Consider the following 26,636-nt stretch of genomic DNA (forward strand, 5'->3'; position numbering starts at 1 on the left):
ATGTCTGGCTCTAGCTGAGTGATCACACCATCGTGATTATCTGGGTCATGAAGTTCTTTTTTGTGCAGTTCTTCTGTGTATTCTTGCCACCTCGTCTTAATATCTTCTGCTTCTGTTAGGTCCATACCATTTCTGTCCTTTAATGAGCCCATCTTTGCATGAAATGTTCCCTTGGTATCTCTAATTTTCTTGAAGAGATCTCTAGTCTTTCCCATTCTATTGTTTTCCTCTTGTTTCTTTCCACTGATCACTGAGGAAGGCTTTCTTGTCTCTCCTTGCTGTTCTTTGGAACTCTGCATTCAAATGGGTATCTTTCCTTTTCTCCTTTGCTTTTCACTTGTCTTCTTTTCACAGCTATTTGTAAGGTCTCCTCAGACAGCCATTTTGCTTTTTTGCATTTCTTCTTCTTGGGAACGGTCTTGATCCCTGTCTCCTGTACAGTGTCATGAACCTCCGTCCATAGTTCATCAGGCACTCTATCAGATCTAGTCCCGTAAATCTGTTTCTCACTTCCACTGTATAATTGTAAGGGATTTGATTTAGATCATATTTGGGTCATACCTGAATGGTCTAGTGGTTTTCCCTACTTTCTTCAATTTAAGTCTGAATTTGGCAATAAGGAATTCATGATCTAAGCCACAGTCAGCTCCCAGTCTTGTTTTTGCTGACTTCATCTTTGGCCTCAAAGAATATAATCAATCTGATTTCAACGTTGGCCATCTGGTGATGTCCATGTGTAGTCTTCTCTTGTGTTGTTAGAAGAGGGTGTTTGCTATGACCAGTGCGTTCTCTTGGCAAAACTCTATTAGCCTTTGCCCTGCTTCATTCTATACTCCAAGTCCAAATATGCCTATTACTCCAGGTGTTTCTTGACTTCCTACTTTTTCATTCAAGTCCCCTATAATGAAAAGGACATCTTTTCGGTGTGTTAGTTCTAAAAGGTCTTGTAGGTCTTCATAGAACCGTTCAACTTCAGCTCTTTCAGCATTACTCGTCAGGGCATAGACTTGGATTACCATGATATTGAATGGTTTGCCTTGGAAATGAACAGAGATCATTCTGACGTTTTTGAGATTGCATCCAGGTACTGCATTTCGGACTCTTTTGTTGACTATGAGGGCTACTCCATTTCTTCTAAGGGAGTCTTGCCCACAGTAGTAGATATAATGGTCATCTGAATTAATTTAACCCATTCCAGTCCATTTTAGTTCTCTGATTCCTAAAATGTTGACATCCACTCTTGCCATCTCCTGTTTGACCACTTCCAATTTGCCTTGATTCATGGACCTAACATTCCAGGTTCCTATGCAATGTTGCTCTTCACAATATCAGAGCTTGCTTCTATCACCAGTCACATCCACAACTGTGTGTTGTTTTTCCTTTGGCTTCGTCTCTGCATTCTTTCTGGAGTTATTTCTCCACTGATCTCCAGTAGCACATTGGGCACTTACCAACCTGGGGAGTTCCTCTTTCAGTGTTGTATCTTTTTGCCTTTTCATACTGTTCATGGAGTTCTTAAAGCAAGAATCCTGAAGTGGTTTGCCATTCCCTTCTCCAGCAGACCACATTTTTCAGAACTCTCCATGACTTGTCCGTCTTGGGTGGCCCTACACGGCATGGCTTAGTTTCAGTGAGTTAGACAAGGCTGTGGTCCATGTGATTAGATTAGCTAGTTATCTGTGGTTGTGGTTTCAGTCTGTCTGCCCTCTGATGCCCTCTCTCAGTGCCTACTGTCTTACCGGGATTTCTCTTACCTCAGACATGGGATATCTCCTCTCAGCCCTTCGCTACTCCAGTGCCACGCAGCCTCGCTCACCACTGTGTGGAAGATTTTTCTATATCTGGCTTCGAGGATAGCTGCTAAGAGGAAGGTCAGGCAAGGAGTTTGGCCTGTGCTCTTCCTTCAGGAGTGAGCATTCTGGAAGACTTAGTGGGTGACTGCTGCCATCTGATGCCGTGGGCTTGGGAGGCCTGGCAGTGAAGCTCTGATGGTTGGTGGTAAGTAGAAAGATGGGCTGAGCCTAGTTCCTTGACTTGAACTCACACTAGGCCAGTTGTGGAGTACCCTAAAATTTTGGTCCTTGTTTGGGGCAGAGCACATGAACAAGTACGATTTTTATTCCTTCATTATTATTCTCATCCTTCCCTCCTTTCCCTCTCATATATTCTCAGAGAAGTTCAAGACCACATATATGCTTATACTCTCTCATGATCAGCAACATGCTTTCACGATCATGCACACATGCAAAGCTCTCACGGCAGCCACGTGCTCTCATGAACATGCATGCTCTCATGACTCCCAGGTGTACTCTCAGGATTGCACACACATGTATTTTCATGACCAGTCATGAGCCCTGACATATACTCGTGATCACACACATCCACACAGTCTCACCATTTTACATGCCCACTAATGTTCTCTCCTGCACATGGACTCAGGACCCTGTTCTCATGACCATACTCTTATACACACACATACACACAAGCACATATCTCTTTCAAGGTTACACATTGACACCACAGATTCTCATGACTGTACCCTTACTCTGTTGTGTGAATACACATGCCCCGCCCATATTCTATTTTGTGTACGCACATACCCCCACCCCCCACACACTTGTGTGACCACTTGCAGTGCACACTTTTTATTGTGCCTACATTTCTCTGGGCAGTCCTGTGTGCTCTGGATCTTTCACACCCCAGCACCTGACAGTACTCCCTTCTGATGCTCCTTATTACCCCTGGACAGTTGTTTTCTGCTCTGTGGCAGCGCCCTACTTCTTTGCTGACTGAGGACATATATGTGTTCATCAGTGGCTCTGATTAGCAGAAGATGGTTAGGGTTACTGTACTTATGATGTAAATTCAGCCAAAGCCAGGCGCTATGTTCAGTGGTGCAGCCTATCTTAACTTTTGTAAATAAGTGATCTCTATTAGACATTTGGGGCTTCCCTGGTGACTCAGTCGGTAAAGAATCCAACTGCAGTGCAGGAGATCCAGTTCAGTCCCTGGGTCAGGAAGATCTGCTGGAGAAGAAAATGGCAACCCACTCTAGTATTCTTGCACGGGAAATCCCATGGATGGAGGAGTGTGGCGGGCTATTGTCCATGGGGTCGCAGAGTCAGACATGATTGAGCAACTAAAGCGCCACCATTAGACCTTTAGCATGTGGCCCCCCAGTGTGTCCTGTGTAGCCTTCCCAGGCCCTTGTTCTGTTGCACTGATGTGCTGCCTCTGAGAGAATGTGTGTTTATTTTAGCAGAGGTCTCTGTAGACAATACCTACCAGAGATCTTCTAACCTCTTGTTAGACTTGGAACCCTTTAATACAAATGAAACCTTAATCGGAAATCCAGTAAAATTCACAGATTTGGAGTTGATGAGATTAAAGAAAGAAAAGAGTTCAGAGCCCTTTGCATTTGTCTTACCTCTATCCTCTTTTTTTTTTTCATGCCAGGCTGCCCCGAAGGTACTCTATGAAAAAGCCCAGTTGGCAAACCCCTGGCTTAATTTAAACGGATAGCTGTGACGGCTGTAACTGTGGTTACCTTAGAAGTGGGCTGTTTTGGAGGTGTACAGAGACCTGCAGGCCTCCTTTCTGCCCCAGCCTCTGCCATTAGTCCCCCCTGGGTGGTGACAGTGAGAGTGACCATGTGGTTCGGCACACCTGGGGCAGTGGCATTTTATATCTGTGTCCTGGTGCGGTTGTTAACAGTGCCTGCATTCACTGTCCTGATTTGGACAGAAAGTTCTTTGCTTACCCAAACGATAGGCCATGTCTTAGTAAGAGGTGGCTTATAACTCACTCCCGTGGAGCAGCTGGAGAGATGGGCTTCACAGGTATGGGCCCAGGGGAACCTGTCAGATGGAGCAGCCTCTTCCTGTGTCAGCTGACTATGCCAGCATTCAGAAGTTGAGTGTCTTAAGCTGACAGTCGGTGCTAACCTGTGCTTGAGCAGCATTTTATACTTCTAAGAACAGTTTCATGTCTCTTAACTCCTTAGACCCTCATGACAACTTGTGAGATCACTAGATCGTGTTACATGTTATGACTTTTATTTCCCAGATTTGGGAACCTGAAGCTCAGAGAGAGGAAGTCTCATTGCTGGCCCTTTAGAGACCCAGAGAACTGGATGCTTTTGAAAGGATTTGTGACCAGCAGTGAGAAAGTATCAATAAAGCTTTTCCAAAAGATTTTTCCTCTGGGAACGCTTCCTCTAGCTAATGCAGATTTTTAGTTTTCTTATTGTATTTGGAGTGGGCTCAGCCTCAAGATGCTTCAGGAGCCTGAAATGCTAAGAATTAATACTTACTGAGTGTTTGATGGACACTGATGTCAGCACTTTGTGTATGTGATTGAACTCTAGTAATTCTCACATCTGCTATCTGAAGTGAATATTACTATCATCTCCATTTCACAGGTGGAGAACCAAGGCTCAGAGAGATTAGGTATCTTTCCAGAGTCGCATGAGTGGTCAGTGAAGGAGCCAGTTCATCAACCTCCTCCAGAGTCTGCCTTTTAAGGCAGGAGTGGCCCCCATCTTGCTGTAAAGAAGTTTTAATTTTTTAGAGGGCAAGATAAGTTTTTTCTATTTTGAACTTCCCTTCTTTAAAGTGGGTCAGGAATGGACTTCCTAGAATGACTCTGTCACATGTATCCACTCAACTCTGTGTATATCAGGCCCACGGTAAGTGTTGGAGAGTCCAAAGATAATTAGGTTATGGTTCTCACTCTAGAGTCTTCAGTTGAGTTGATGTGCCACAAACAGAGGACAAAACTGTTCTGGGTCAGTAGAAGGGCCAATCTTATGTGTGGAGGGAATCAGAAAGGTTCCATGGGGGAAGTGGTGCTTAAGATGAGCTTAAGGGTGATCAGAAGTTCCTTAGACTAATATGGAAAGGAGACTAAGGCAGGCTGGATGAAGTGCTAGAAGCTCGTGAGCAATCGGTGGACTCTGGGAGCTTGACAGTGAGCAGAGACAAGGAGTAGCAGAGAAAGGCAGCTCGGTGGGGCTTTGGAGAGGGGGCTGAGTGGGGGCAAGTCTTCTTGGGGTTTTGAGCTGGATCGGAAGAGGAACAAGGGGAGAGGATGGACTTCTGCATGAGAGGAAAAGAGAGGTGGGGAGCTGGACTGCGTTCCACTGAGAGGATGGTGTCTGAAAGCCCCAGAGGGAGGTGGCTGAGGGCTCGGAAGAATGTCTGTTTTCGTAGTTCCTGTGGGAATAGGGAAGATGGAGTGGTGCGGGAAATTCAGGCAGTCTCCTTAAACAGCTCAGTATAGAGCCAGCCAGGGGGAGGGGGAGAGGTCTGCTTAGGGGGTGGATGAGGCTCTGTAGACAGGTCGCTTCCAGTGGGGACGTGGCTGCCTCATGACCATGGTGCCCGCTGTGCAGAGGCCTTCGCTCGGGCTAGAGGAGAGTTGGTAGAGGAGGGCTGAGGCAAGCGAACCCTTAGGCTGCCGTCTCCTGGATAAGGGCGAAAGGGGCTGGGGCCCAAGTACCTTGGCTTCTTGGAAGAAACAGGATGCCTGAAGGAGTCGTGTTCACTCCCCTCTCCTCCATCCTCTACTCCTCTTTGGAGTCAGACAGACTGGAATTGAATCCTAGCTCTTCTTATTACTAGCCGCATAGACTTGACTTGTTGCATGGCTTGTCTCAATTCTCAAATCTGTGAAATGAGAATTGTGTCTTCCTTGCAGGGAACTGGAGAATTAACGTTACTATGTGTCAACTGATGCCACAATGTCTGGCACATGGTAAATTCTGAATAAATCATAGCTGCTTTCATAATTGTTACTGTTTTCCTAGGTGATTCTCCCCCATTTCCTCAGGTCTTCACCCTTCCTCCAATTGAGTGGTATCTGACCTTCCTTTTTCACCTCTTTACCCTGAAGGAGCTCTCACCCTGAAGCTCCCTCTTTGCCTGGCTCTTGGCCCACTTACACTTGGGCACAGCTCCTGGAAGCTTTGCCCTGGCCCTTGGGCCTCTATGGAAGCCAGTAGCTTTGCCCTTGCTGAGCTGTCTTACCATGGTGGGGCCTGCCATCTGGCAGGGCAGTGGGAAGCCAGCCTGTATATGTGTGTGTGGTCAACCAGAGCATCACATCCAAGCGCCTATCCCTCCTGTTTGTTAGGAAAAGATGGGGGTGATTTTTAGGGAGCCAAAGAGGTTTCAGAGTCTCTGCCTCTCCTGTATTCTTAAGCTCAGAGGCCTGGTTTTCATCTGACCCTCCCTCTTAACACACACACATCAGCTCGGTTAGGGGCACTCCTCTGTTGTGTCACAGCCTGCCCACACTCCTCACCGCCACAGCTCCTCACACATGTCTCCTTTAGGGGCTGGTAGCTTTTGACCTGTGAGTATTACTTAGAAATTGTGCAGGAGTTGAGGCTTCTGCTAGGTTGAGATGATAACTGCACTATTTAAAGATGGCCATGGAACCAGAAAGAGCCAGGTGTCCTGATAGGGCTGTTCTTGAGCCCCCGTCTGTTCACCACACTAGTGCAGTTTGTGGGGGCAGCCATAGGAAGTCCTGGACAGTCATCTCAGAGGCATCCACCTGCCATGCACCTCTGGGCGCAGCCTGCTCTGTGGTTTGCCATTTCTCTAGGGAGAGTGGAGTGGCTACCTGGCTCCTGGTTTGGAAGGAGCCTGGGGAAGCGATGATGGTACCAAAGTCAGCTTCTCAATTGCCAGGATGACTGGGAGGATTTTGGTAGGCCAACTCAGACCAAATGTCCAGCACGTCACTGTGGGCAGCCTGAGATCCTGTTCCCTTCCTGAGAACTTCTCAACCCCTTTCCTAGAAGGAAACTCCACCCACAGGCCCACCTTTGCCCACTACTCAATTCAGTTCAGTCACTCAGTCATGTCCGACTCTTTGCGACCCCATGAATCGCAGCACACCAGGCCTCCCTGTCCATCACCAACTCCCAGAGTTCACTCAGAGTCGCGTCCATCGAGTGCCCACTACTAACATAATTCAAATGCCCCTACAATCATGGAATGCTTTCTGCTTTTCCAGTCTCCTTATCTATGATCTCATCCCCCTGAGGTGGACTGAATAAGGGTCGTGGGTTCTGTCTTACAGCAGAGGTCTCAGTAAGTCAAGACAAGCCCAGGATCACTCAGCTAATCTATAGCAGAACTGAAGCTCAGGGCTCGAGTCCTAGCTCTGGGCTCCTTCCTGTGCGTTATACTGCGGGCTGCCTGAGCTCTGCTGGACTCAGTCCCTGTGCTCCTGAGCATACTGTGCTCTTTTCCAAAGCACAGCCTTTGCCACAGGGGCCCCTTCCCCAGACTGGCCTTCTCTTTGGCTTCACACTTCTTCAGGTAGGGGCAGGAGAGTGGGAAGGGATTGGGCTTGGCCGTTGATGAGCTTAGAGAGGTATGGTGGGGCCACTAACCGCTAACCACTAGACGCTCAGTCGTTTCCGACTCTTAGCGACGCCATGGACTATAGCCTACCAGGCTCCTCCGTCCATGGGATTTTCCAGGCAAGAGTAGGATTTTCCCACTGGAGTGGGTTGCCATTTCCTTCTCCAGGGGATCTTCCCGACCCAGGGATAGAACCCAGGTCTCCCGCATTGTAGGCAGATGCTTTACCCTCTGAGCCACCAGGGAATCCAGTGGCCTTTAAATCTCACAGAGTGGAGCGTTTCAGGTGAGGAGAGTGAGTGAGTCCGAGGAATTGCTGTTATTAGCATTAGTGAGAGCACTACCCTGGAAGGACTGGGGCAGCAGCTCGTCCTGTCTGCTCCCAGCTGCTCTGTGGAGCAGGGATACTGGGGTAACGTAGGGTGCAGACCAGGGTGCTACTTTTCACCTCGTGGGATCCCGCCTTTTACAGTGGCTATCCAGTTTGGAGAAGGGCTCCCTGGGTCAGATTTTGTATCCATTTTCTGTGTCTGGAAACGTGTATGTCCTAAGGCTCCAAATCCTGTGTCTGCCAGTGTACATACATATGTGGGCATGTGTGTGCATATATGGGCACACCCACATGCTGCCTGAACTCTTGGGTCCTCTGGGAATGGCTGTGGCTGTGGACTTGGGAGTTCTCTAGTTAGTGCTCTGACTTTTCTCTCAGCTGGGCCCATGTTTCTCCCCTGCATCACTTTTTCTGTCCCCCATTCTGGGGGCGGGGGGCGGGGGTGGTCGGTAAGGGTGAATTCAGTTAGAAGAGGCTTGGCCCTTTTTTGGTTCCCCTGCTAGGTTCTGCCCTGCCACAGGCTGTCTGACTTCCTGTGTCTGACTTTTCGCTTCACACTGGGTCCAGATGCTGCCTGCCCTCTCCCTGACTCTCCCAGTCTGCCACCAGAGGGGTAGACATGAAGCTGTCTCTGAATTTCCCAGATGTAGAAGGGGTAGGGAAGGAAGGAAAGCACCATTTATGGGGTTTCTCTGAGTCCTTATCACTGTGCTGGCTGTCTACATCCCATCTATCCTAGAACAGGAGCCTTGAAGACAGCTTCCTCTGAAAACTGATTAGGTGGTAGCCTTCCAGCAGTGAGCAGGGAGCCCGGAAGCTGATGGGAGGCGGAAATCCCCAGCTGTTGGCCACCTTCCTCAGTCCCCTTTCCTTTGCTCTGACCACTGGACATCCCTGTGCCAAACTCAAGGTGTTACTGCCGGGCTGTGCACGTGTTAACCACCCTAGCTGGTGGCTTCTGACAGTGCTAGCATTGGGCAATGACATGGAGGGAGAAGATTCCCAGACATGAGCAGAGGCCCCCCTTGGAAGCCCTGCCCTAGCAGAGTAACCCTCCCCACTCCCCGTCACCGATCCTTCACTTCATTCAGTCTCTGCTTCAGCCCATAGGTTCGTGAGTTCAGAGTGGAAGCCTGCTGTCTGCCAGGGTTCAGGAGTAGGGGATGACTTGATCCAGAGACTCTTCCCTGAATGACAGGCATGGAGCAGATCAGGGTTCTCTGCCTGCCCCAGTGTCCAGCCTGGGCCTTGCCAGGTAGCCATGTTGTACCAGGGGTCAGGGTAAGAGCTACTCTGCCCCTATTTCCTGTGACCCCAGTAGTCTATTCTGTGTGGGACTCGTATCCACTAAGAACTCTTTAACCCCTTCTGTGCTCACCCTGGCCTAAATGTGGAGGAGAAACCTCTGGTGGGGTAGGGACCCTGTTTCTCCTCCTCCCACTTGTGCAGCCCCACTTGGGAGGACTCTGGCCGCTTTCTGCTGCTCCCTTGCCACTTACTGAATCATTGCTATATTTGGCCAGCAAGCCATGTGGGTGGGGGAGCCACTCCACTGCGGCTGCCCTTCTGACAGCTGCGGGTGGAGAAAGCTGCAGCAGCGGGCATGTGCATTTCCTGGGAGAACTAAGGAAGGCACCATCGAAGTGAGAAAACCCGGGGGAGGGGCCTGCCCAGCTCCTCCCCCACTCCCCCACATTCTGGTCCCGGTTCCTGCGTTCTCTGCCCTCACCCACGCTTCCTCCTCTGCCCTTCTCTGCTCAGCTTCTCACAGCAGTCTCTTCTCCAACAGACCACGGCCCTCCAGAAACGATGGTTGTCAGTGGACCCCGCTGGGACTCTGCCAGGCTGCAGTGCTCAGTCTAAGAGAAGGGTCCTCTCTGAGCCCTGCTTGCTCCACCTGTCATGGCCACACTCGGCTGCTTCCTCCTTGTCTGGGGACACAGGGTGCCCAGCCCCAGCCCAGAGAGCGTAAACCAGGCCCTCTCACTCCGTTTCACAGGGGCACTCTGGGCATCAGGCCCCTTCCAGACTGAGAGCAGCTGATGCCGTGGAGAAGCCCCTGCCCACCTCTCCACTCACCTGGTACTGCCCACTGTGAGACCTTTTCACTGAGACCCCCAGAGCTTCCAACCCTGTGAGCCACTCCCCTGTCCCCTGCCCACCCCCACCATGTGTGAAGTGATGCCCACAATCAACGAGGGAGACCCCCTGGGGCCTCCCCATGGAGCCGATGCTGACGCCAACTTTGAGCAGCTGATGGTGAACATGCTGGATGAGCGGGAGAAGTTGCTAGAGTCCCTTCGGGAGAGTCAGGAGACTTTGCTGGCGACACAGAGCCGGCTCCAGGATGCCCTGCATGAGCGAGACCAGCTTCAGCGCCACCTTAACTCTGCCCTCCCCCAGGTAAGGCCTGCCGGTCAGCATCTCGCTCCTCCCCTTCCCTTCAACCAGCCCAGCAGAGCCACACCTTCTGAGCCCTCAGCTCTCTGCATCTGTGAGCATCTCGACAGATGGAACTCACAGAGCATTTCCTCTCCTTCGCCTTGTTTCATAAAATCTTTCCCTGTTTCTCCCAAGCGCCTCAGGCTGAAACTGGCTTCACAGGAAAGCCCCGCCTTAGTGGCCAGCTGCAGTGAGCCGAGGCAGCCAGCAGGTGGCAGCCGGTACTGGGCAGGACACTTCCCCTTGGCTGCTCTTCACCAGGGTCTGTTCTTGGAAGTGGTGGGTGGGAATCACAGAGAGCGAAGATGGCAGAAACTTTAGAGACAGTCTAGTTCACCTCTCATTGCATGGATGAGAGAAACAAGATGCATCCCGTGGACAATTATAGACAGGATTGTGACACCTCTCTTGCTGTCCTCCGTCAACAGAACTAGTAGCGATTATAGTCACCCTTTATGGCTTCTTCTGTATGCTGAGCACTTTGCCTGGGGTTTCCCTCACAGAATTCTAACAACTGTGAAGTTGGTGCTATTATCACCATCACTTCTATTATACAAATGATGAAACTCAACCTTGAGGAGACTGGTGAATTACTTCTGACCGCCCGACCAGTAGGGGAGCTGCCGGGGTGGAGGAGGCAGCCCTGAGGAGCTGGAGCGCTCCTCTGCCCCTCGCATGTGGGGAGAAGGGTCAGAGCAGGCGAGGTTCCTGCCCAGGCTTCCGAAGTGTCTCAAGGGCACTTTATGATGCTTTCTGCATGGGAATATGGAGCCCTGGTGAGGAACTGGGCTGAGAGATGGGCCCATCCTACGCCCACTGTGTTTGGAGCCCTGAACAAGCCCTGGGATGAAGGAACCACCTGCCTCTAGGGAGCTCATACACTAAAAAGGAAATAGACAAGAACCCAAACGACAGGAAGAGTGTGGAGGAACAGAAGAGGGGCTCCAGAGGACTGTTAAAATCATAGCAGTGGTTAAGATAGGGGCCAGATCATCGATCCTCACAGCAGCCCTTGAGGGACGACTGTATCTTTCAGATTAGACATTCAAAGAGGTTCGGCATTTTGCCCAAGATCACAAATGGGCAGAGCTGAGAATTGATCCTGGGAGCTTCACAAAGGCAGGGATTATGTCTTTCTTGTTACTGTGTCTCCAGTGACCAACACAGGAGCTGGTACATGGTGGTCAGCACTCCCAGTAGTTTGTTCCAGTTTTCAGTGGAAGGAAAAAGCCTTCCGTTAGGAAGATCCCAAGGAAGTGTGTCCTTTGCAATGGACTTTGAAAAATCAGATGTTGACAAAGGGTTGGGAGGGAGCAAGAGGGAGCCCCCTGAGCGAAGGTATGGACTTTACTAGTGATTGAAAACAGCAGGTTACTCAGGTTAACTAGTTCTTAGGGTGTTTGGAAAGGAACTGTGAGAGAGAAGCTGGAACCAGGATAAGAAGTTTGTATTTAATGGTGAAGACAACACTGCTTTGGGAGATTACCCTGGCATCAGTGTGTCAGATGGTACGAGCTGGGCAGGGAAGTAAGAGGCACACTGCAGTGGGAAGACTAGGCAGTGACGGAGCCTGGACAGGGTGGGAGAGCTGGTAGTGCCAAGTTAGGGGCTGGGGGCATGCCGTCAAGTGTTCAGGTGTGTGTGTGGGAGTATGTGTGCATGCACACGTGTGTGAGCTGGGTAGTGAAGCTACATGAGGCCAGGCCTGGCCTCCGGGATGGGAGCTATTTCCTGCTGTTGCCCGTGGCTTTGAGAGAAAGGCAGGAATCATGAGCACGATCCGCATCCGAGGCTTCTTAGGCTCTGGCATCTCTCTGTGTCCCTTGTCTCTTCCCTGTGTCTCTTGTCCCCTTGGCCTGATATGGAATGATAAGAGGTGATTACTTTGAAATTCTTCCTTCAGTAGTGATTCTGTGCTGTGTGAGAGAGACTGCAGGTTGGGATGGGACTGTAGCCGCTATTCAGTCACTCCCAGACCCTGAGCATCCACAGAGTTTGGACCCCTTAACTAAACACCTTTCTGGAATTAGTTGATGTCTAATTACTAGTTGATGTCTAATTATAAATAGATATGATAGGCCTGGGTCTGTGGGGCCAGCCTCTCACCCTCTGTGCTTGGCCTCATGGAGGAGAGTGGGCTGAAAATGTCTCTCAGAGTGTCTGGGCCTATCATTGTGGGAAAAGACCCCTCAAAGGGATGCTTTATACATGGGCATTCAGCAAAGCCAGGACAAATGCCCTGGCATCAGGCCCCAGGATGGAGTGAGCTGGGATCCTGGAAGCCAAAGCTGAAGCCACATAGCTGATTCAGCAGATCTGTACACTCTTGTTTCTACATAGGGTGGGCCCTTCAGTCGTCTCATTTCTTACGCTACCTGTAACTTGCAGAACTCTGGGAAGGGAGTAGAAGAGAGCTCTCCAGAACACCACTTCAAAGCCCTCTTCTCTTCCTTCTTTAATATCCATCAATCTCTGTTTGGACCTTACTAACAGCAAACCAGAAGCGAAACCCCTCCACCCGCTTCTACAGGGAAATGTCACTGGATTGTTGGAGAAACAGAAATTCAAAATGGGAGAGGGGGCATAATCAGGTAATATTGGTGGCTGGAGGAGGAAGGAATCACAGGGCACAGTTGGTGACTTTCTCACTGTCATATCCAACTGTATTCCCTTGCGTGTACTTGGAATGCTTCTCCCCTCTGGAGAAACATATGCTAATAGTATGGATGGATAGGGCTTCCCTGTGGCTCAGCTGGTAAAGAATTCACCAGCAATGCAGGAGACCCCAGTTTGATTCCTGGATCAGGAAGATCCCCTGGAGAAGGGATAGGCTACCCACTCCAGTATTCTTGGGCTTCCCTGGTGGCTCAGGCAGGAAAGAATCCACCTGCAATGTGGGAGACCTGGTTTTGATCCCTGGGTTGGGAAGATCCCCTGGAGGAGGGCATGGCAATCCTCTCCAGTGTTCTTGCCTGGAGAATCCCTGTGGACAGAGGAGCCTGGCAGGCTACAGTCCATGGGATCGCAAAGAGTCAAACACGACTGAGCGACTAAGCACATGTGGATGGGTAGGGATTTTTCTGGGGACAGTTGGTGGAAGTAAGGGCCAAGTGACAGGATCCCACCACTCACTGACTTGGGCGTGCAGGATACTGTGTAAGTGGTGGATCCTCAAGCACTGAGGGGCCTTGGGAATTTACAGGAATTTACCACCTTAACCCGGGAGCTGAGTATGTGTCGGGAGCAGCTTCTAGAGAGAGAGGAAGAGATATCAGAGCTGAAAGCAGAGCGGAATAACACGAGGGTGAGTGGGGTGACCCGGTGTGTGTTTGTGCTTTGGGGGGTGGGCCGTATGACCAAGGGAGCATGGCCAGCACGCCCAGCCCCATCCTCACCTCCTCTTGCCTTGTCTTCTGGGCTGATAGTCAGTGTGTTCAGCCATGAGTCCTAGGCTCGTCACCTCTACTTAGGGGATCATGGGAAAGTCAGGGTCTTGAGAGAGAGGCTTGGGCAGCGCCCATTTACTCACATGGGAGTAATGCAGCATTCCAACAGTGGTACACACGGCAGGACTTGGGTTTGCTGGGTGTTTGTATGGACCATGCTTATAGCCTCTGGGGCGTAGGCTCACAGTCCTTCCTTGCACCCTTGCCTTCTCTCTGCCAGTTGCTCCTGGAACATCTGGAGTGCCTGGTGTCCCGCCATGAGCGGTCACTGAGGATGACTGTGGTGAAGCGTCAGGCTCAGTCACCATCAGGGGTTTCCAGTGAGGTGGAGGTGCTGAAGGCTCTCAAGTCACTGTTTGAGCACCACAAGGCCCTGGATGAGAAGGTACCTAGGCTAGCCAACAGCCTGTATCCCTCCCCCCTCCAACCGTGGATACAATACAATACAGTCTGGTCCACCCCCAGTCTCTTCCCTGGAGCCTCCATGCATCCTTTCTCTGAGATTTCTGTACCCTCTGTTTAGGGAAAACTGCCGTCTAGCTTCCTAACTGGCTTACTCCTACCGTTAGTCCAATTTCCAGGTCCTTCTATTAGGTGCCCTCTCCGAAATTTGCCTTTTGGTAGGTCTTTCTCTTTGCCTCATGCTCAGCGATGATAGACCAAGCCCAGGCTTCTCCAGCTCAAGTCCAGAGGGTCTCTGTTTCTTTCTCCATCTCCCCTTACCTTGGGCAGGTGCGAGAGCGGCTCCGGGCGGCCCTCGAGAGAGTGACCACTTTGGAGGAACAGCTGGTGTGTGCCCACCAGCAGGTAAGCTATCTTCCCTCTTTCCATCTGGAAGCCATGGCTGGGTTACACCTGCTCCCGACCCCGGTCCTCATCAGACTTTTCGCTCCTGTCTTAGCTGGAGATTGTTAGCTAACAGGAGGCGTCTCTCTCTTGGAGGTGGGGGATTTGGAAGGTCTAGAAGGTTCTCTTCTCTTTGACTCCCTGCAGGTGTCTTCCCTACAGCAGGGGTCAGGGGTTCGGGATGGAGTGGCTGAAGATGAGGGGACTGTGGAGCTGGGACCAAAAGGCCTGTGGAAGGTGGGTCACGGGGAGCTGCACAGAGAGGGCACGTCTTACCCCAGACAGGGGGTGTGGGCCCTGCCCTGCCTTCATGCAGTAGAGCCACTGCTTGAATTAAATTTGGAGCTTTCTCCAAGATTATCATCTCTCTCTCCTTCTTCCCCTTACCCCATCTCCAAAGAAATCTGCAGGTTTTTCTTTTAGTGCCCAGTATGTACACTGATACGCATGTAACTGAATTGTTAGGAGCCATCTAAGAGATCACTTCTCTTTCTGAACCTCTATTCCCCTAGTCATGGCCCTCTCTAGGTTACAAGAGACTGAAACAGCAGGTAAAATTAGAAATGATTGCTTTTCAAGAGAGACACAGGCGAGTGAGGGTGTTTGATTGTTGTTTGGCGTGAGGTCCTGGAGCTCAGAGGATGAAGGGTGTTCCCGGACATGTGCTTAGAGCTGGGGCAGAGCTGTGGCCTGCTCTGGATGTGCTGTCCCTCCGTCCCCCTCCCCGGGGCAGGGCAGGGAGGGGGTGCCTGACGGCTGACTGAGAGCTCCCTGTCTCTGGAGGAGGACTTGGGCCAGGTTGAGGAGCTGCAGGAGCTTCTGGAGAAGCAGAACTTTGAGTTGAGCCAAGCCCGGGACCGACTGGTCACCCTGACAGCAACTGTGGCTGAACTGGAGGAGGACCTGGGAACAGCCCGCCGGGACCTCATCAAGTCGGAGGAACTGAGCAGCAAACACCAGCGGGACCTCCAGGAAGTGAGCAGGGGCCTGGGCCTGATGCTGTCTTTCTGGGTGTGGGCCTTTGGCACTTAGGAAGGCAGCTGTTGGATGTCCTGGATATTGAGGGAGGGCCAAGCGAGGGCTGAGGAGTGTGAGACTGATTGCTTGGGGGGAGGAGTGGTGGCAGGGATGGGTCAGGGTCAGAAACTGGTAGGGGAGTGTGGAGGAGACACAGCCATTCTGCTGTGGAGGCACAGGCAGGGTGGGGGCGGGAAGAAGCTCATGGCCTTCCCGGCACCCTCTCCTCTCCTGCTCAGGCTCTAGCCCAGAAGGAGGACATGGAGGAGCGGATCACCACCCTGGAGAAGCGCTACCTGGCTGTTCAGCGTGAGGCTACATCAATCCATGACCTCAACGACAAACTGGAGAACGAGCTGGCCAATAAGGAATCCTTGCATCGCCAGGTAACTCCTGCATTTGGTGTTTGGGGGCATCGTACTCGACCCTGGAGGTCCTGAAGATCATGCTTGACCCTTCCCTTGGTGGCCCAAGAGCCTCTGAAGTACAGCAGGCCACTTTGGGAGAGAGAAGTCAGGTGTCTTTGGGTAACCAGGAATGAAGATGACCCCTGGCCTGTCACCTGCTCTGTCCTGAAGCAGGGGGTGGGGGACACTTCAGTGCTCCCTGTTGACTCTCCTTCCCACCCCTCACTCTGCTAGTGTGAAGAGAAAGCCCGATATCTGCAGGAGCTCCTGGAGGTAGCCGAGCAGAAACTTCAGCAGACGATGCGTAAGGCCGAGACGCTGCCAGAAGTGGAGGCTGAGCTGGCCCAAAGAGTTGCGGCCCTCACCAAGGCAAGTGGACTGCAGGCCTGGGAATCTGCCTCTGACCGCTGCTGCTTGAGCTCTCCTGGAGCGGGGCAGTGGGTGGAGAGAGTGGGAGGTGTGATGGGCTGGGGCTAGGAAGCTGCTGCTCATTGCATGGCTCCAGAAAGCACACTCTCTTGTCTCTGTCAGATGGAAGAGTAACCCCTGCCCTTATCACTCCACAGGGATGTGAGCCCCATGAGGGAATATAAGAGTACTTTAAGAAGTAGAAGAAACTGTGTCAATGCAGACTATTTTTATTATTATTTATACCATTATGATTAATAGTAATACTTCTTTTGGGGGGAATCTGAAGTAGAAAAAATAGGACTTTGATTTCTGGAAAAGTGAAATTTGAGATATGATCAGAGTTTATACATCCCTGAAGGGGCTGGGAGTTTAGACTAAGCATTTCATTTTTTGTCAGATTGAAGCATTCTAGATCTTGGGACCACCTCTGGCTGTTTGAAGGCTGCAACTTTTGGACAAATGAAAGGGAATATAATTTTACCCAAAGGATAGTTAACTTTATGGAGGTGTATGGCTAAAAACATCCTAGGTCTGGAAGAGCTGTGTAAATGCATGGACATGTGGTGGCTTAATCAGAAGAATTTAGGAGTGTTTACAGTGGGAGAGACTTTCAGGGGTGCCCCATGTGGGATCACCATAGCTACTCCCTCAAGCAGTGAAGAGAAGGAAACCAATATTTAGTAAGCATCAGACCCTAGAGCTCTGGAGGTGAGAGGCTGGCCATTGTGCCAGTGTGGCAGCTTGGGAGCTCTGCAGATGGAGCCTCCAGCCTGGCTGTGCCTCATACACGCAGGCCCAGGTTTACTTCTGCCACTGACTGGCTCTGTGACCTGGGAAAAGTCACTTCCTCCCTAGTTGGGTGTCTCTGTCTTTATCTCTGTGATGAAGTCATCATCTCTGTAATGATGGGATTGAACTTGGTGATCTCTAAGCCTTTCAGGAATCATCCCCTAGGAATGAAGGACAGAGTTTAAAGTCCAGCAGAAGACATTGTGTGTGCGATGCTGAGCAGTCAGGTTTCATCACTCCCAAAACTGACCAGAAGGGCTGGACTGGAGTGATTAATGTGTTCAGGAATTCATTGTAGAAGGACTTTTAGAAGGGATTTCCTGACTAAAAGATGTGTAATAATATTTAATACCTTGTCAAAAGAAACAGTGAGGTCCCCATCTTTGACGATGTGTGAACAGAAGGGAAGACCACTCTACCAGGGCTGGTTTAACAGCAAAAGTCATCACCGTGGCTAGCATTTGTTGGCTACTTATTGAGTCCTAAGTGTTTACCGTGGATTATGACCTTTGGTCCTTGCAAAAGGCATAGATACTATTATCACAATGGAGAAGACAAAGGCTCATAGAGGTTCAGTAACTTGCCCAATGTCACACAGCTGGGACGGGAGGGAGCCAGGATTTGAACTCTGGCTGGAGTCCGTGCTCCTATCTAGAGGCACAGAGATTTATGGTAGCTCATACTTTCAAGTGGCATTCTTTCTGGAAGCATGAGAATTTACAGTCTCTTGAGCTGCCAACTCTGAGATAGTGCAAGGTTAGCCCTGAGCAGGAAGGAGGAGGTGTGGGTTGGGGGATCCGGCAGGGGTTGGGGTACATGGGAAGAATGGCAGTGGTGGGGACAAAATGCTCTGCTATGGTAAGTGGAGAGCTTGGCTTTACTTTTCCCTGAGGCCCTAACTCCCAAAGACTCCTGTGGCACCTGGTAGCATGGGATGCAAGGTGTGAGCAGGAGGAAGGATGATCTACAAGCCACACTGACCCGTCCCTACCTCCAGGCTGAAGAGCGACATGGCAGCACTGAGGAGCACCTCCGACAGCTGGAGGGACAGCTGGAGGAGAAGAACCAAGAGCTGGCGCGGGTGAGAGCGCCAGAAAGGACTTTTTGGTGTCCCTCTCTGCCCCACGGTGGCACCACAGGGTGGTCTGTGAACAGGGAAAGGAGGAGACTGGGACCTGGACAAGGACCTAACTAGGACAGAGACAGACACATGGAGGAGCTGAGGGCATGGGCAGGAGCACTGGAGAGAGGGTCCCCAGAGGCTGGAAGTGGCCAGGTGGGCACTTAACCACAGTAGGAACAGGTGCTTTCCTGGAGTTGTGGAGGGAGGGCCCAGGGGGCCAGTGAGGCTGGGATTGTGGACGGAGGGCCGCGGGGGCCTCCTGTGAGGCTGGGATTGTCGATGGAGGGCCGCGGGGGCCTCCTGTGAGGCTGGGACTGTGGAGGGAGGGCCTCGGGGGCCTTGTCTGAGGCTGGGACTGTGAAGGGAGGGCCGCAGGGGCCTGTGAGGCTGGGACTGTGGAGGGAGGGCCGCAGGGGCCTCCTCTGAGGCTGGGACTGTGGAGGGAGGGCCGCAGGGGCCTCCTCTGAGGCTGGGACTGTGGAGGGAGGGCCGCAGGGGCCTCCTCTGAGGCTGGGGATATGGCCGGAGGGCCGCAGATGCCTGTGAGGCTGGGACTGTGGAGGGAGGCCCGCAGGGGCCTCCTCTGAGGCTGGGACTGTGGAGGGAGGGCCGCGGGGCCTCCTGTGAGGCTGGGGTTGTGGCGCGAGGGTCACGGGGGCCTGTGAGGCTGGGGCTGTGGAGAGAGGGCCGCAGGGGCCTTCTGTGAGGCTGGGACTGTGGAGGGAGGGCCGAGGGGGCCTGTGAGGCTGGGACTGTGGCGGGAGGGCCGCAGGGCCTTGTGAGGCTGGGACTGTGGAGGGAGGGCCGCAGGGGCCTGTGAGGCTGGGAATGTTGAGGGAAGGCCGCAGGGGCCTCCTGTGAGGCTGGGACTGTGGAGGGAGGGCCACGGGGCCTCCTGTGAGGCTGGGGATATGGCCGGAGGGCCGCAGATGCCTGTGAGGCTGGAACTGTGGAGGGAGGGCTGCAGGGGCCTCCTGTGAAGCTGGGGTTGTGGTGGGAGGGCCACGGGAGCCTGTGAGGCCGGGCTTGTGGCCGGAGGGCCGTGGGGGCCTCCTGTGAGGCTGGGACTGTGGAGGGAGGGCTGCGGGGACCTCTTGTGAGGCTAGGACTGTGGAGCGAGGGCCGCGGGGGTCTGTGAGTCTGGGAATGTGGCGGGAGGGCCGCAGGGGCCTGTGAGGCTGGGATTGTGGAGGTAGGGCCCCGGGTCCTGTGAGTCTGGGACTGTGGAGGGAGGGCCGCGGGGTCCTGTGAGGCTGGGACTGTGGAGGGAGAGCCTCAGGGTCCATCTGTGAGGCCTGGGTTGTGGCGGGAGGGCTGCGGGGCCCTCCTGTGAGGCTGGGACTGTGGAGGGGGTGCTGTGAGGCCTGGGTTGTGGCGGGAGGGCCGCGGGGCCCTCCTGTGAGGCTGGGACTGTAGAGGGAGGGCCGCGGGGCCTCCTGTGAGGCTTGGACTGTGAATGGAGGGCTGCGGTGCCTCCTGTGAGGCTGAAGTTGTGGCGGGAGGGCCGCGGGGGCCTGTGAGGCTGGGACTGTGGCGGGAGGGCCGCAGTGGCCTGTGAGGCTGGGACTGTGTAGGGAGGTCCGCAGGGGCCTGTGAGGCTGGGAATGTGGAGGGAGGGCCACGTCGTCCTCCTGTAAGGCTGGGACTGTGGAGAGGGCCTCGGGGGCCTCCTGTGAGGCTGGGACTGTGGAGGCAGGGCCACGGAGGCCTCCTGTGAGGCTGGGACTGTGGAGGGAGTGCCGCGCGGACCTGCTGTGAGGTGGGCTGCATTTGCAGGTGCTCCAGCAGGAGAGGATGAATGAAGCCCACAACAAGCGCCTGTCAGACACGGTGGACCGGCTGCTTATTGAGGCGAAGGAGCGCCTGCAGCTCCACCTCAGGGAGCGCATGGTGGCCCTGGAGGAGAAGGTACTGTGGACAGCTGTTCGTGGTCAGGTTACTGGGAGGAACAGAGCTGGTGGAAATGGGTAGGGGGGCAAAGGCCTGGGGGGAGCCCCACGAGCAGGTGGGATGGGGCTGTGTCAGTGGGCTGTGGACAGAGAAGGCAAAGAGCAGCTAGGGGATGGGGGTGGTGGTTTGGAGATCAGGAGGGCAAGGGGCGGCTGAACTAGAGAGCAGGCTGAGCGCAGCTGGTCCTTGGAGGGGACAGCGTGGCCAGAGCTGGATTTGGAGTCAGACGGGGAGAGGGAGGCTCCTTGGCTCACAGCTGTTCTCCCCCAGAACACGTTGATCCAAGAGCTGGAGACCTCCCAGCGACAGCTTGAAGAGCAGCACCATCACAAGGTACCCAGTTGTTGGCCAGCCGTGCCAGCCTGGGAGGGCTGAGCTTGCTGTGCAGAAAGAACACACCTGTGTTTCATGTAGCTGCTCTCAAAGCCAGCACTGTGCTAGCCAGTTTGTTAGTCCGTGTTCACATGTTACCCCACTAATCCTCACTAAAGGCTGTCACAGTGGATGTATCACCACCCACCTGTAAAGAAGAAACTGAGCCATAAGCCTAGGGCAGAGAGTGGGCAGCAGAGACACAGGGCCCAGTGACGGACTTGACACGATTGGGTGGGGCTTCCCAGGTGGCGCTTGTGGTAAAGAACCCACCTGCCAATGCAGGGGACATGAGACGGGTTCAGTCCCTGGGTGACGATCCCCTGGAGAAGGGCACCCCACTCCAGGATTCTTATCTGGAGAATCCTATGGACAGAGGAGCCTGCCAGGCTATAGCCCATATGGTTGCAAAGAGTTGGACAGGACTGAAGTAACTGAGCATGCATGCACACAAACCTGGGGAAGCTCTCGCTTTCTGGTGATCTGAGGAGGATTACCACTGTGTGTGCCCCAGCAATGTCTGTGAGGTCTAGGAGTACACTGCAGACCCCTCTGCTACCTGGCCTTATGTGCCATGCCTTTGTCGGCAGGGAGGGCTCAGCAGACCTGTTCTGCTCGAGTCCTTCCAAACAGAGCTCTCTTCTGGCCCTGCCCTACCAACCCTTCTACTCATTTTCCAGCTGGACCTCTTCTCTTCTGGTGTCATCTGTGGTCTTGGCCTCGGGCCCATGGGTTTGGACTTTGCAGTGCATTCTTCTGCTTCTCCCCAACTCGGCTGTTCTCTGTGTCCTTTTATCCCCTTTCTTCCCTTCCCTTGCCCCTATCCCTACTGTGTGTCTTCCTGGCACAGGGCCGCCTGTCTGAAGAGATTGAGAAACTGCGCCAAGAGGTGGACCAACTGAAGGGTCAAGGAGGACCATTTGTGGATGGCATCCGCTCCAGGTATGCTCAGGAGGCCAGGCACGCTGGGATGGGGTCCTGGATGGCCCTGGATGGACCCTGGGGGAGGAGACTTCCTCCCAACAAAAGACTGCTCAGGACCTCAGGGTCCTCCTCCTATTCAGGGTGGAACACTGAGGTTTAGAAAACTTGGTAAAGTCATTCAGCTTTCTTGGGCAGTTTAGAAGGGAGCACCTGTCCTCTGAGGGATGCTGAGAGCTAATAAACCACAGTATGATTCTTCCCCACTGTTGTGGAACATAGGGCATGGTTTCTGCTTCCTTGATAGAGGGCATGCTGTTGAGAGGGGTCTACTGAATTACATGCCCACCTGTGTCCAATAGGGCCTGCTCATGGGGAGTATCTGGTTCACTCTAGTTCTTTTGAGATAACTTACGTAGGGCTCTGAACATAATGCTGGGATTAGGCCCATGTTTTAGGGGACTTCTGGGTTTTTATTCATATTTTCTGAAGCATTTGGTATTGAACTCAGACGTCAAGCCTGCACTCAGTTCTCTGCCCAGAGAGGCAGGGTGATGATTGAGGAGACTGAAATGGATGATGCTACTCAAGGTTCATGGCTTCTGGATATATTCTGTATAAACCAAAATGTCTTAGATCAGAACTCATAAGGTTCCCTATGGTCATGCTCCTGTTGTATCAGGGAAATAGGAATCAGTTTTTTTTGAAGAGAGGTAAAAGTAAATGTGTGTATATATATGTGCAGAGGGGTAGCATAGGACATATTAGGAAAAGAGATGTTGAAGAGAAGTCTGTAGGTTTCTAGGGTGGTAGACACTTGGGTATCAATTTCAAGTTTATTAGGAATTATTGTCTAGAAGTATGGAGAGAAGCATCTTCCCAGGTGGCACAGTGGGTAAAGAATCAGCCTGCCAATGCAGGAGATGCAAGTTCGATTCCTGGGTCTAGAAGATACCCTGGAGAAAGAAATGGCAACCCAATCCAGTGTTCTTGCCTGGAAAATTCTATGGACAGTGGAGCCTGGTAGGCTACAGTCCATGGGGTCACAAAGAGTGGGGCACGACTGTGCTACAGAGCACATATGGAGAGAAGCAGAGAATAGAGACAGGAAATGGTAGTTGGAATTCCTCCTACTCCTCCGTTCCTGTAGGATGCTCAGAAGGGACCAACCCCCTACCCCAATCAAAAAGACATAGCCCGGAGCACACCAAGCTATTTGGCATTGCTTTCCTTAGTGACTGAGGATTCTTGGCTTTGACTATAGAAGTACTGACCCCATCGTAGAGCTGGAACTGAGTTGCGGAGAAAAGTGGTGGTGGGGATAAGCAGGAACTCCCCTCTCCCTCCAGATACCTTGTGTACTGTTTGAAGGTTCTTCTTATATTAAATGAAAAGCTACCTGCCTAGAACTTACCTGGATCATTCTCATTCCTGAAGCACCAGAGAATAAACATAATCTCTTGTTTACATGGAAGCCTTTAAATCATTTACAAAAGTCAGGTCTTTTTCTCCAAGCTGAAGATCCCTTAACTCTTTGGGGCCAGTGAGTATGAGCTGGGGCTGTCAGACCTCAGGGCTCACCTTTCCTCCCCCTTCCACCACTCAAGGGCATACACGGGCAGTGCAACGGATGTGCGGTTCTCCATGAGCACAACTGCCCACGCATCTCAAGGTCTGCATCGTTGTTACTCAGCACGGCGGGAACAATCTGCCAAGGTGAGGGGGTGGAGAGTTGAGTGTGGATGGGTCTCCCCAGGGGAATTTGGGGTCAGTTCAGCCACGTGTCTGGCTCTGGTTTCACAGACAGCTGGTGTGTGGTGCACAACCTCCCCCTACCCTCCCCCATGTCAGTGACAGCTGCAGCCTCGGGGTTAAGGCCGTCATCAGCTACAACAGCTGTGTTTCGCCTTGACCTCCTGATAGGCAAGAGGTAGGGACTGGTGGGTGGCCAGCCTCCCTGAGGCCCTGCTGAAGCCTGTGCACGTGTGCCTGGGTGTTTCAGTGGTGGGGGTGGGGGAAGTAGGGCCAAGATGGAATTGGCAAGTTCTCTGAAACAAAAGCTGTGGTTTATGGGGGAGGTGAGGGCGGGATAACAGATTAACTGACCCTTGGGATGGCTCCTGCAGTTTCCTGAGAAGCGTGTAGTTTCTGTGGGGTCTGCCTAGGAAGCTGAGAGGAAACAGGAAAGATTAGGGGCAGAAAAGGACTGACTTCAGTCTTTTGGGGAAGTCTGATTCCTTCCTAGCCCCGTAATTGTTAACCATGCTCTGTCTTGAACGCAGGTTCCCCACATGCTCTAGGGCGCTAGAAGATAGAGGTAAAGAAGGAGGGAACTCTTATCTGATGGGGAAGGATTCATCTCCACCCTTAGGAAAACCCCTCTTTTTCTCTCTCCCCTCTCTTCTTGTCCTCCTTCTGTTTATAACAACACAGCAGCTGCCCAGGAGCTCAGTCTAAAGACGGCAGGAGTGAGAAAAGACCCCTGGGGGGTTTGGGACACAGAAGATAGGGTTAGAGATGGGCTCTTCCCTTTTCTTCCCCTGATCTCACTCTCCCAGCCCAGTTCTGTGCTCTTTGCACTTCTAGGCCTTTGTCTACCAAAGAGGTTCGTAGGACGATTTCTGAGAAGCTACCTCCTCTGAGGGTTCACCAGAGGGTTCTGTAATGTGCTGAAAGTCCGTGAGACACAAGACAGTTAGGCCTGCTTGGTTTTCTCTTGTTCCCTTTACCTTTTGTGTGCATAGAAATGGACAGACTTTACATAATACTTACTTGGTGCCAGACACTGTGCTAAGTGCCTTACATGCATTTCCTAATTTAATCCTCAGAGCTAACTATGAAGTAGATACTGTTACTGTTCCCACTTTACAGATGAAGAAACTGAGGCACAGAGAGGTTAAACAGCTCTTTCATAGCTGGGACTTGGTGGAGCCAGCATTCAAAGCAAGGCAATTTCTGGAATCTGTTCCTAACTATTCTGCTGTCTGCCTCCTTGAGTTTGGGTAGTGTTTCTTAGACTTTAACATACAAGTAAGTTATCCAGGAGTTTTGTTAAAAGGCAGATTCTGAATTAGTAGGTCTGGGATGGTACCTGAGATTTAGCATTTCTAACAGCCTCCCGGGAGATGTCAGTTCTTCTGCTGTAGGTGGGGAGGGTCCTGCTCCTCAGCCATCAGTGCATCTTACCCACCTCTCTATCCTTCTCTGCTAAGGACTGGGAGCCATCTCCACTGCCTGAGGTGCTGGTCCCGACAGCCACCCCTGCCTTTGACAGTGACCGTGAGAGCTCTGATGTGGATGAGGATGAACCAGGGGGTCTGCTGGGCTCCATGGACGTTGTCTCCCCTGGCAGCCACTCAGACGCCCAGACCCTGGCCATGATGCTGCAGGAGCAGCTGGATGCTATCAACGAGGAGATCAGGTTAGGGCAGGGGTGGAGGGCCTGGGAGGTTCCTTGGAGGGCCGCGGCCCTTCACGTTTGAGCACTGCGCGAGGGGTTCTGTATGTGTTTGCTTCTCTCTTACAGCTGCACCCTGAGGGCCATCTAGGGACCCTGTGTGGGGATCAGGCAAGGCTCTGGCACAGCGCTGATGCAGAGGGGCAGGACCTCAGCTTGACTTCTCAGGCTTCATTTTTCCTCCCAGGTCTTTGGAGGCTGTGTTCCTGACCTCCTACAGCTAAACACAATCACTTTTGTATAGTGCCCACATACTGAGGCCAGCTCAGGGTGAGATCTTTTGTCAGTCTTATCACAGTCACTGGAGGAGACAGCATTATTTCCATTTTACAGACAAGGAAACAAGTCAGATAGATTAAATGATTTGCCCAAAGCAGTGCACTAAGTGGCAGAGCCAGGATTCAAAATTTTCTAAACTCCATGCACTGGGTCGTGCCGTCCATCCCTAATGAAGCATCAGACAGAAACCACTGGCAGGGAATGTTATCAAGATCTGCACTTTACTCCATTTTTATAGAGAGTTTATTAATGTTTGTGACAAATGGCAAAGGAAATTCCAAAGCAGAGAACATCCGCGCTTTACAGGGCTGTAGGGGTCATCTGGTTCAGTGGTTCCCACACTTCTGGATTTCACAGACAAGCTAAAAAGAAAATACTACACAGACACACAGACACACACACACACACACACATACACACACATACACACAGAAGGGTACTAACATAGTACTGCCAACTTTCATTCTACAAAATGAAATAGTAAAGATAATTACCATTTCCTATCATAACCATTCTATCAAAGAAAGGATGTTTTAACATCCCTAAAGTTGGAAAGATATGCTCTGAGAATTAAGATAGGTCCTGCTTCTAAAGGATAGTTGACATCATTATATTTGTGTGTGTGTGTATGAGTGTGCATACACACATTTCTCTCTGAGTGCCTCCCCCATGCACATAACATTATCACTATTATTCTAATTTTTCTGTGGAACAGGGAACATTCCATCAGGGATCAGCATCAATTAAAGGTTCTGTGTTTGAGAACTACTGACTTAGACCTTCCTGACATTGGGTATATTTTTATAGTTTTATATAGTTTATAAAACTATAGTTTTATAGTTTCATATTCCACTGACGGACTTGCCTCCTTTCCTTGCAAACTGCTTTTGTTAAACTAGGGAGTTTTGTTACATTAGGCCAGTTAACCAGACAGAAAATTGCTAAGCTGTAGTGGGATAGAACCAGCTATGCTCACAAGGCCTTGTATGTCCCTGCAATGCCCCCAAACACTGGGATACACCTGAGCATCGCCTTGTACCCTGGGTCACTGGGTGGTGACTCGGGCAGTGCCCACACGTGCCTCCTGCTAGTCCTCTCTGGGCTAACAGTGAGGCCCGATTTTGCCTGCCTCCCAGGATGATCCAGGAAGAGAAGGAGTCCACAGAGCTCCGTGCTGAGGAGCTGGAAACGCGAGTGACTAGTGGCAGCATGGAGGCCCTAGACCTGACCCAGCTGCACAAACGAGGTTCCATCCCCACCTCTCTGACCGCCCTGTCCCTGGCCAGCGCATCCCCTCCACTCAGCGGCCGTGCCACACCTAAGCTTACCTCCCGCAGTGCTGCCCAGGACCTGGACCGGATGGGGGTCATGACCTTGGTGAGAGACTCAGAGCAGTTGATGAACAACCTTGTCATCACTAGGCTCTGCTTCAGGCTTGACCAGGGGAGTTGACTGCAGGGCTCACTCTC

The 26,636-nt window shown here is 52.0% G+C and overlaps 1 protein-coding gene across 1 annotated transcript in view; it reads left to right on the top strand.

Moving 5' to 3' along the window:
• Positions 1–9,876: 9,876 nt before the first annotated feature.
• The window catches only part of PPFIA4 (PTPRF interacting protein alpha 4), a 36,226-nt gene continuing 19,466 nt past the window's right edge, over positions 9,877–26,636 (top strand). Inside the window, exons 1-15 of the mRNA XM_052653407.1 lie at positions 9,877–10,110; positions 13,352–13,453; positions 13,816–13,980; positions 14,328–14,402; positions 14,589–14,678; positions 15,225–15,416; positions 15,698–15,844; positions 16,100–16,234; positions 18,063–18,146; positions 19,965–20,096; positions 20,409–20,471; positions 21,361–21,452; positions 23,039–23,147; positions 24,644–24,852; positions 26,304–26,544. Of these exons, the coding sequence (XP_052509367.1) occupies positions 9,877–10,110; positions 13,352–13,453; positions 13,816–13,980; positions 14,328–14,402; positions 14,589–14,678; positions 15,225–15,416; positions 15,698–15,844; positions 16,100–16,234; positions 18,063–18,146; positions 19,965–20,096; positions 20,409–20,471; positions 21,361–21,452; positions 23,039–23,147; positions 24,644–24,852; positions 26,304–26,544 (2,070 nt within the window). The remainder of the gene's footprint in view (positions 10,111–13,351; positions 13,454–13,815; positions 13,981–14,327; positions 14,403–14,588; positions 14,679–15,224; positions 15,417–15,697; positions 15,845–16,099; positions 16,235–18,062; positions 18,147–19,964; positions 20,097–20,408; positions 20,472–21,360; positions 21,453–23,038; positions 23,148–24,643; positions 24,853–26,303; positions 26,545–26,636) is intronic.

The sequence above is a fragment of the Budorcas taxicolor genome, chromosome 16, assembly GCF_023091745.1.
Source record: "Budorcas taxicolor isolate Tak-1 chromosome 16, Takin1.1, whole genome shotgun sequence".
NCBI classification, from domain to species: domain Eukaryota; kingdom Metazoa; phylum Chordata; class Mammalia; order Artiodactyla; family Bovidae; genus Budorcas; species Budorcas taxicolor.